General features: G+C 37.0%; 1 protein-coding gene across 1 annotated transcript; it reads right to left on the bottom strand.

Annotated features, from left to right (window-relative positions):
* Positions 1 to 656: 656 nt before the first annotated feature.
* Positions 657 to 10,449, bottom strand: LOC105058742 (monodehydroascorbate reductase 2, peroxisomal). The gene is made up of 7 exons (XM_010941765.2): positions 10,235 to 10,449; positions 7,138 to 7,189; positions 6,394 to 6,474; positions 4,675 to 4,793; positions 4,291 to 4,510; positions 4,045 to 4,163; positions 657 to 1,816 (listed from the first exon to the last, which is right to left on the bottom strand). The coding sequence occupies exons 1-7, from the start codon at positions 10,352 to 10,354 to the stop codon at positions 1,109 to 1,111; spliced, it is 1,419 nt and encodes a 472-aa protein (XP_010940067.1). The 5' UTR covers positions 10,355 to 10,449; the 3' UTR covers positions 657 to 1,108.
* Between the last annotated feature and the right edge of the window lie 431 nt (positions 10,450 to 10,880).

Raw genomic sequence — 10,880 nt, 5'->3', positions numbered from 1 at the left:
CTCGATTAAATTGCTTAATTACAAAAGAAAAAGTTTTCATTGGGTCGGTCTGGGTTATCAGGGATGCTAGGCATATCAAGTAAAACTCAACATGGTGGAGATTATTTTCCCCTCTAATCTGTTGCTTTAAAAAATATATATATAAAAATCTTAAACCATACTTCGGATGTATTAATTTGTGCGATATTCCTCTTTCCTCTCGTTTGACCTTGAGAGTGAAGATTTTTATCCCCTATCTTAATTATGTGCTTTTCCATCTTAAATTTGTGTACTTCAAGTACTTGCAACCATCCTAATCCATAAAGCAAAGGAACATACAGAATTTTTCTTCAAATACATTAAGAAAATAACAAATGTTCTGACTGCACGTGCCCTGGGAAAGGCAAAATCCAAAGTAAAACCCCGCAGCATCCGTCTTACTCTGATCCTGTGGGATCAAATTGACTATTTCATTTTTGACAAATGCAATCTGGTTGCATTGTCAACCTAGTAAAGACGGGGTGATACTTGATGACCTGAGTTTGAATCCTGCCTTAATCTGAATAGCTGGGTAGAGCGGAGCGCCCTTCCCTGATCCAAAAGTACCAGATCAATAAATCGAGGTAATCCGTTCCATGTACATAATTCAATGAACAAAAACAGGGGCAACCAACAGATCAGATGAACGATATAAGCTGCAGCAAATCTAGAAGGCAGATAAAAATCAGTTCACAATAAGTATATGTATGATTCAGGACAAGCAATGAGTATGCTGTATATGTATATGACGAGATTTTGCAACACCCCGGATGCTATACAAGACAATGTGATGATCTCAATTCATGCCAGCTCTTTTGAGAAGTTTTCACTAGTCATACTGCAACGAAGCTTCTCTCTCCCTTCAAACACTTTTTCACCTGTTGTTGTGATGCTATTGTTGGCTCTGATTCATTACCACAGATACTGCTCCCATTCTTTTCATAATATTCTTTTTCATTAGTCATATTCCAACAAAGCTTCTCTCTGCATTCAGCCGCTTTTCAACTGTTGTGGTGATGTCAGTGTTGGCTCTATTTCATTATATACATGCAGCACCAGCTCTTTCCATAAATATCCTTGTTTCTCATGGTCACCATATCCGGCGGCGCCTTCCATACCAGTAAGCAAATGCGGCAATCGACATAGCTACAGCAACACCTGCTGTGGCATGCCATGCATACATCGGCCTTTCCACAATAAGCCCGGTCTCTGGCATTGCCTGGTGGCTTACCCGCAAAGCAAATTCAAGGCCTTCTCTTTCAAGCTCGGTCATGTCTTTGACGGTCACCTTGAGCCTAACAGCTTCTGCTATCGCCTCATACTCCTCTCTGCTTCCACTCTCGAGGAAAGCTCCCACCATCTGGCCCTTGTCAACCCAATATGCACCAAACCTCCCACTAGAAAAATCGCCATAGTGGGCAACTTCGCCTAAATTATCTCCATAAAACTGCCAAGAGAGCGTGAAGACTCTAGAGTAGAAGAATGGTAGATAGTCAAGGTCACCAGTTTTCTGAGGCACCATGATGGCAGCCACTGCATGCTTTGCAGTCTTTCGTGCAGAGTCAACATGCTCAAGTCGGCGGATATCATTGCCAAAGAGTTTGACAGGGAATGCAGCAACATCACCTACAGCATACACAGAGTTGTTGCTAGTTTGCATTCGTCCATTCACCTTAATCCCACCTTTCTCTATGTTCAATTGACCTTCAAATAGGCTGGTGTTTGCACGGATCCCGATGCCAACCACAACCATGTCAGCAGGCAGACGTCTGCCATCTTTAAGGACCACTGCTGTCACCTGAAACAGGACCAATCAGATAAAGATTACTGCTTCTCAGAGATGTTAGACTGTGCAGGTGCTCCAATGTAAATCGATTTGGAAGATTCAACCTAGACAATGCCCACCCTTTACAAACTATTCACTCTTTCAATGGGGAAAAACGAATTTTAGCTCAAAAGGGAAACCTCAAAGTATAAAAATCTTGAGGCCCCATTTGGAACGGGCTTTTTAGAGACCTGGTTTTAGAAAATTAAAACCAGGTGGTGTGAATTAAACCTAGTTTTATGAGTTCCAAACCTGTTCTGTGTTTGGTAAAAGATGCTGTTAAACCCAACTTTTTTGTGAGAATGTGTTTGGATGCTGAGGAGGTTTTAAAACATGCAGTTTGGTTGCTTGTTAGGGTTTGAAAAGGTACATTTCAAGAAAGTGAACATTAAGCCCTTGCTAACCCCACCATGATATCTGAACTTGTATCTTTGACTAGTTCAAGATGAAGGGATAAGATTTGATATGTAATAAATATTACAGCCAGACAATTTATGACAATGATGCATGCTATAACAATATAATATTAAGTTACACAATACAATATTATAATATCATATTATCACTGTATTATATGTTATTACCATAATAATAAAACATAATATCATCATGGCATAATATTACATAACATTACATCATATTACTCAATGAAGATGAGAGCCGAAGAACATGGGAGATGCGATGAACAGTAGTATAATTTTTCTCTCAATTAAATAACCAAAAAAAAAAAAAAAAACAGCCTCCCCACTAAGACCTATGTCTGGTTAGAGACCAGGGGATCTTAGGTCTATGTTAGACAGTCTCCAGTCATGTGAGGGTCTTATGGGTCTCAATGAGACCAGGGCTTTATTAGCTTGTTTGGAAACCGATCCTGAATAAGCTGGGGATGAAGTGGCCAAAGACCAAATGTGGCCTAAGGTTGTGTTTGGTTTGTGCATAATGTAACAAGCCTTATGCGTGCCAAACATCATTTGGAAAGGAGGAATAATTTAGGAATGGTTATGCTGGTAAGACTTGCTTATTGCAGTCATTAACTATTTCAAGGGGGAGATGTCATAAGGTATTTCTTGGCATAAAGGCATCTTTTATGCCTACTTTTTACATTTTTCTTGGTAAAGAAGTTATCATTACAAAGTTATTCTCAAATGGCACCTTTTGCTATTCAAAAGTGGTGCCAGACAAAAATTGGCACAGCTCATGGCACAACTTTCCCCTGTGCATAAATTCTACTATTCTTATTTGTCTTATTTCTAAAACAAAAAAAGGATATCCCAGTGCACGAGGCTCCCACCATTACAAGGTCTAGGAAGGGTCAAATGTACACAAACTTACACTAGATAAGGAGAGGCTCCGTGTTTCAAACTCATGATATGCAGGTCACAATGAAGCAATCTTACTGTTGCGCCAAGGTCTGCCATCTCTTATTTCTAAATCAAACACAGCCTAAATACAAAATATTATAAAAGCAATTGGAGTATTGTGCTCTAAAAAGCTTTAAACCTAATAATTCCAATTTTCTAATTAACCAACTGAGAACATCTCTTCTAAAAGTAAAAGGAGAATATTTTGCTAAATAATGTCATAAATAGTGCTCAGATTATGCATATTATTGCTCACATGGAGCTGTCATCCAAGAAGTTAATAGCTAACTACATTAATTAGATCATATGCATAACCGCTTATATGAAGATTATGCAGCTTCAGACTTTCTGCCATCCTCAATATAAAATTATAAGTTTTGCATTCGCCAATGTCTACTGAGAGTCTTCACACCTTTATATATCAAATATTTAGTAAGAATTATAATGAAAATCACCTTTTCTGTCATCATTTTCCATAAGCTGAAATGGTTCAGGAGGACCCGCATCGCGTTCAACTTTTTCCAGCCTCACCATATAACCTAATTTCTGATTCTTTGGATCATGTTTGGATCTAAACCTCAAAACAATGTAGAACTAGGTTTCAAGTCAGGCAGAACTGCATTTTACGATGGTTTCTATATGATGTGTTTAACAATCTCTTCAAATACCAAGAGCAACTGAAAGATAAGCTCATCATACTGAGATTTTGTGGCTAGTGTGGTACTGGATGTTGACCATCATTCATTATTCTGTTTATTACCGGATCGGGATACACAAACATTCTGAAACTGTAAAGTTTAACTACTCACATCTTTGATGATTAATAGAATGAGGCGTTACCTTTCCCCCTGAGTCATTTTCAAATGATGTCAGAACTGTTCCTTTTATGAAATTAACTCCCCTTGACTTGTAATAATCTTCATAAAACGCAGCAATCTTTGGTGTAAATAGACGACCCACTGTAAACACAATTAAGATTCTATCAGATTAACACAAACTACTCAGACTTGCATAGGATATGTCCTTATAAAGATGATCATGGAACTACATTATAATATAATATGCAGCAAAATCTCAAATACTCACTGCAATGTTTCTCAGGGAAGACCCAAGTTACTTTAATTCGATGTTTAACCAAAGCTGCCGTGCATTCCATGCCGATGTACCCGCCACCAATGACTACAGCATTTCCACCAGTACAAGAGCGCATTACATCCACCAGCCTACTCGCATCAGCTAAATCACGTAAATAGCAGACATTTTCAGCATCAGATCCCCTCACTCCAAATTCTTCGATCCTTAAAGCCTACAAGGCAATACTTGCATTATAGCTCAGCAAATGGCTCTCAACATAATGCTTAAAGTTTGGATTTCAAAGTCTCTCAGAGTATGTATAGCAAAAAAAAAGTGTCTCATAGTATCAAAATGCATAAGAATTCAAGTATGAAAGAAAGAAATTAGATTCAATACCCGAGCACCTGTTGCGATAATGAGAATTTTGTAACTGATAGTCTCCCCAGTTGCCGTAAGCAATGTCTTCCGCCTCACGTCAGCAGACTTTACCTTAGTTCCAAGAACTAGTTCAATGCCTGGAAAAGCAAGACCACAATTTGCATTGAGGATCTCCTAGTAATGAAAAAGAGATGATGCTATTGATAAAGATTACGAGTTGGCAGGCATAATATGAGTGATAGCAAAAAAGAAAAAGATATTGGAAACTGATGGAAATATTGGAAGTTGAAGATGCGTAAGAGTTGGCACGTATAAACTCGATGTGGGCCCAGGTTAAAGGTACAGTGACATACCGGTGCATACAGTATGATATGCAATGTGATGGACAGGAAAGGGAACTATAAAATGGTAAAATCAAGCCATCACACCAGTCTCTGCCGGTCCATATCAGTCCATGCCAGTTTATGCTGGTCCAGCACCCACAGGCATGAACTGGTACAGAGTGGCATCAATCCATTTTTTTTGGCCACAGCCTGCCATATGAACAGCATGACTTGGCATGAAACAATATGGTGTTGCACCAGCCCATGACCGGCATGGGAATGGCACCCAATACTGATTTGAACAGATAAGAGTTATGGGTATTCCAATGATAGCTTTCATTCAACATTGTTTCTTCAATGTTTATTAAGAATAAGATTCCACAGTTGATACAAGTTGTGAATCCTCAGCTTCATCAAACCCTTCAAACTAAATTCTGTTTGATGTATAGTATCCATGCTTTGCTGACCCTACAATTACTAATAAGTGTGCCCAAACCCTTGGCACTGACCACTACAAAACATCAGATAGATCAAATTTAAACAAATGTAGCTTTTTACCACAAGTGTGCAATATGGGCAGATAATCGAAAATAAGAACACAAGAAATGCCAGCTAATTTCACATATGTTGTATGGCATAGAAGGAAACCGTTTATCTGTGGATTACCAAAGCTAATAGAATTCAAAAAGATAAGCTCATCCTAGCCACAGCATCCTAACTGAACTGCATCTACCTAGCCATTGTTTAATGTCACTACTGGAGCATTGAATAATTGAGGAGCTGCATAGAATTACATGTACACTAACAACATATATTATTGATACCCCTTCCTCAGACTCCACAGCAAAAGTACACCTAAATTTAGAATTTTACATCAACTCCATTAATGGTTAAAAAAAACTGCTATGCCTAGAGAATATAGAAGACTAGAATAAAATTGATTTTGTTCTTTTTAAATATAACGTGATGAGTTGGGTAGATTCAGGTTTCTAAACTTGGATTTAAAGATCAATTAATCATGCAAGAATTCCAATGCACTAAAGCATGTACCTGCTAGTAACATGAAGTAAAAAGAACATAGCCCACTTCAGCTTTTACACATCCTAATTTTATTTCTTAATGATTTGGATGTTTATATAATTACATGCTTACATATAAAACAAACCATAGACAGGATATGTAAACAAACCGCAGACATGATACAGCACTATCAGATTCATCAGACATATTAATATATTATCGATATAATATTCTTTTCATTAATGAGTATATTCTGCATGTTGTTTTCTGTTTGCGAAGTTGATTTGCATACATGGAAACTAAAGTGTCTGGAAAAAAAATGTAACTAGGAAAATATGCCAAATGAAAGAAACAGCAACCAGAACTGAAGATATAGGGAAAAACAAGAATTTACCATGCTCCCTATACCACTTTGGTGTCAACCTCTCCTCATTGGCACCTACACAAGTATGAAAGGATGGAAGACGTGCAGGATCTGCAGATTAACAATAGCATAATATCAAGTCCATGTATGAAGACACAATATAACTTAGAAGATCATACTGCATGGTATAAATGCTTTAGCACTTGAAGTAGACTTTGCCACAGAGGAAATATAAAGAAACAGAGTTAAAACTATTAATCAATATCAAGCAGACTGGATGGTGAATCATGCTGAGTGCCATTGGAAACATATAGTTCATGCCTTGGTAGACAGATAGGAGAAGAAAGTCTATATCACCACAGTTCAACTTTTAGATAAAACAAGTCTTCACTGAATGCATCAAATCAACCAAATGTAGTCTTGATATTGAAGTAATAGAGTACTCAACAACCAGATAATATGCAAGAATTGAACAGAGAATATATTAAGGAAATATAATTAGAAAGTATGGCCAACAATCAAAGTATCAAATACTCAGCCAGGCCACTTGAGTTGGTTTAGAACACGATCAAGCTTCTAAATTTCACAAGAAAGCTGAGCCTCAGATCAATTGTTGTAAGGTTCAAGTCAGGGGTAGATACTTGGATTTGAGTTGAACTTCAGAATGGGCTTACTGATTTTTTAAACTATGATCATTGCTAGATGAAACCAAATGAAGGTGTAACAAGATAGGTGAAGAAAAAAATAAAACAGCCTGAACCAATTGGATGATACCTTCTGGAAGTAAAAATCCTTTGCTTAGAGCAGGTCGTTCATAAGGTGCAACCTGCATGCAACATGCAGAATTTCATCAAGAACATTCCATGTCAAAAAACACATGGCCTAAGAGCATGTTTAGTTTCAGAATTCAGTTATATAGTCACTACATTTGTTTAAGTGAAGCATAGTTCAGATACAAGTTAATACACTAGGACATATGATTTCACAGAAAATTCCAGTGAGAATATAAAAATAATTTCATATGACTCAAGACTATAAACCAAGGCTTGTCATCTCCGTACCAGACTCCGTATTGGTACCAAGCTGGTATAGTGTCAATATGTCCAGTATGAGTGTCGGTTGGCATACCAAGACTCAATATGCCCCTGTACTGAGTCTCTTTTCAGTACCAACATGGTATACTACGTCCTATATGAGGGGGTAAGCACCAATATGGCAAACCATGCTATAAACAGTCAAGCAAGAACTGAACCTTATCAAATATTCCAATATTGCTAGGTTGGCTAGTTCCATGACCATCAATTAACTAGAAGGCTTACAAATATATTTATGTACATAAATTATTTATTAAGCAATTTCGTTATTGGACTGAGAAAGAGATTTTGGTTTCATGATATGCGCAGATTACAACCCTATCTAAATATTGGGTTCTTGAAAATTTTGGTTATGGAACATTAGCATGGCAGTGGACTATGTTTACTTAATGCTCCAAACTGATATGCCTATAGAAAGTCATACTTCACACATCAAATAAAACTAGATGCAAAATCTGACACAAGTTTTTAGTGGGTTAATTCAGTTTGGGCATACAGCATTTTCCTGCTTCATTGAATATGAAATGAATTTAGCAAAGCATTGCTTCCTGGTTAGCCAAGTACAAAAGACAGCTGCCACATGATACAAGAGAGACTTTGAAGATGAATAAACAAATATAAATAAAAAGATGACTCTAACCAATCACTTTGAGGTTTCTTGGGGCAGTGCTTTAACCCAAAATTACATATTCTTCCTGCATTAGGCATAGAATTAAAGTAGTTGGCTAGCAAAAGGATCGAGCACTTAAAAGTGAACATGAGGACCTACAATTGACTAAATCTGAATATGCTGGATATGCATGTGTCTGAGTTTTAACTTTTAACTAGCTTTTAAGAAGTTGGTTATGGGTAGCAAGAGACTGGATCTGGCCGTACCATAAAAAAGAAAGAAGAAAGAAAAAAAGAGGTTCAGTTTAAGTAGGTAAAAAAGTTCCAACTTTAACTGATTAAAAACATAGTCTCTAAATTGTGCCACGTTCAGCCAGAAAATTCTTAATCTGCTTGAATTTGAACCAAAAAACTAGAACTGCTTCCCAACTAAGCCGAGCCAAAATAATGCTCATGATTATTCGAAACCTTTGGAGACAAACATATCATGTTATTTCTCAAGGAGTCGCAAAAGCGAAACATAGAATAGAAAAATTTTTGTATTTGGATGAAACACTTGGTCAGAATCACAGTTGCAAATCTAGTGTCACCACTAGGTTCTTCTAAGCTTTTCCTGCACTGGTAGCCAATAAATGTTAATGTGACATTATCAAGCATGGTAGTTAGATCAATCAACCACATGGTCTTTGATGCTTTCATCATTTTCTCTCTTTATAAACATAATAACATTTTACCGAATCACAACCTAAAACAGTAAAGAAATAAATTCTACCAAATTTGGGGGAAAAAAACAAATTTACCATATCTCAGCTCCCCACCAGCCTACCCCACTTCAGAAAAGAAATGGAAAAGAAAAAATTTAGATCCATTTTTCTCTTTGGATGTGCAGATATAACATTCTAAATATTTAGGTTTTTCTTTTTTGACAACACTGGATAACTTGCTTCAATGTGCTGATTTTCTACAACCATCACTATCATCATCATCATCTAAGCTTTTTCTGATAAAAATGCAGTTGGCTAAGGGAAAATATTCTATATTCAGAGGGCTTAAAGAAAAATCAAATAGATCCGAATGGTGCCCGACATTTGGACATGTTACATTTAAAAAGAAAGAAAAAACAGTACAATTGAAAATTCCATATTACAGCTTTATAAAGGTCCCCAAATCATTAAGATAAGTCAACTTTTTATCAAACAGATCAAAATCAGCTTTCCAAAGCAACAATGGAGACCCTCATCTCTTTCTTAGCATTCCATGATGACTAGAATGCTTAAAGTAGGATATCACGACTTCACTGATCCACCATCTGAATCTCTGAGCAGTTTAAACATGTGATATTGTGCAATGTCTCCGTGATTAGAAAACTAACAGTTTATCAAACCTCAGACTCAAATCAACAGCTTAATTCTCTTAACTGTTATTCTTTTTAACCAAAAGTATGACATCTTTTTTATTGAGAACCCAAAAGAATTACATACTATGAATATTAAAATCCCAATCATTATTACAGTGTTGGAAATCACTATTATGTCCCAACCATTATCCAAAAACTTCAAGAAAGAAAAAAGAAAAAAGAAAAGGAAAGAAGAGACAAATCATTAATCCTTATCGCGGATAAAGTTCGTCTAATCAGGAGCAGCAACTCTAGACTTCCAACTCGTTCACCCAATCATCAAGGGAACAAAATCCGAAACATATCCACGTCGCGGAAGGCAATTGTACATTAAACTCGCCATATAACCCCAAGAGTCTATTTCCCTAAATCAAGAATCTCACAACAAAACCCTTCAAGTATCAAATTCTCAACAAACCTACGTTCACCAAATCCAGAAAAGCAGACAGAAACCTAGGCTATCAGGTGTTCGAGCAACTGTTGAGTAGATTAAATTCCCATCGAACACAACAAAGAAAAGTGCCCATCTTCCTTATATCCAAAATCTCACACCGAAACCCTTCGAAATCATCAACTTCTCAAGTAATTCAGTTCACCAAAATTCCAAACACAAAATAAAACAAATCCAATTTTATTGGTAGATTCACCGTTAAATAGATCAAAATCAGTAACCCAGTAAAGACATCAAAGTAGAACAATTTCAAGGATCCAACAGCTGAGGTAATGAGAACAGGAATCGAATCGGGAAAAGATGGAACGAGGGGAGACTGACGGTTTCCTCGGAGATGATGCAGAGCTCGCCGTGGGAGATTCCTAGCCGGACGAACTCGAGCGCCGCGTATCCGGCGGCGACTCCTCCGCCGAGGATCACGTAGACGAAGGCTCTCCCCATCTCGGTGGGCTTTCTCTTCTCTCGCACTCTCGCCTTCGGCTAACAAACGAACGGCATGTATTTTGACTTGGGAGGCTGCAATTAGTCGGATGTAGCTGCGCTCAAACGCATACTTCTGGGGACTCTTCTACGCTTCATAGGAAGGCATCAAGGAGTGCATATTTACTCCAGTAGCCTCTTGCATGTTTTTTTTTTTTTTTCCCCATATATATATTTTTATTTTTTAGAGTTTTTTTTTCCATTGATAAAAAGTTGGATGTTTTTTAATGCACAAAGAAGACAATCAAACCAATTAAATTAATATTGCATATAGAGATTTTGTTGTCTCCATTCAAATCTCATTTTTTCCATGCATTTTGTTATTCTAGTTGTCGTACATTATTATACATAATATAAAATATGAGCAAACCAAATGATCTCACAAGGCTACCATAAATATATATTTTTTTAGTTTGATAATAATCTTGTTTTATCAAAATGCTCTAACAAAATATATATAGATCCATCTTTTCGCATAGAAATTTGA

The sequence above is a fragment of the Elaeis guineensis genome, chromosome 15 (assembly GCF_000442705.2).
Source record: "Elaeis guineensis isolate ETL-2024a chromosome 15, EG11, whole genome shotgun sequence".
Taxonomy (NCBI): Eukaryota; Viridiplantae; Streptophyta; class Magnoliopsida; order Arecales; family Arecaceae; genus Elaeis; species Elaeis guineensis.
Note: the sequence above shows the minus strand (reverse complement) of the source record. Positions and strands in the feature narration are given on the sequence as shown.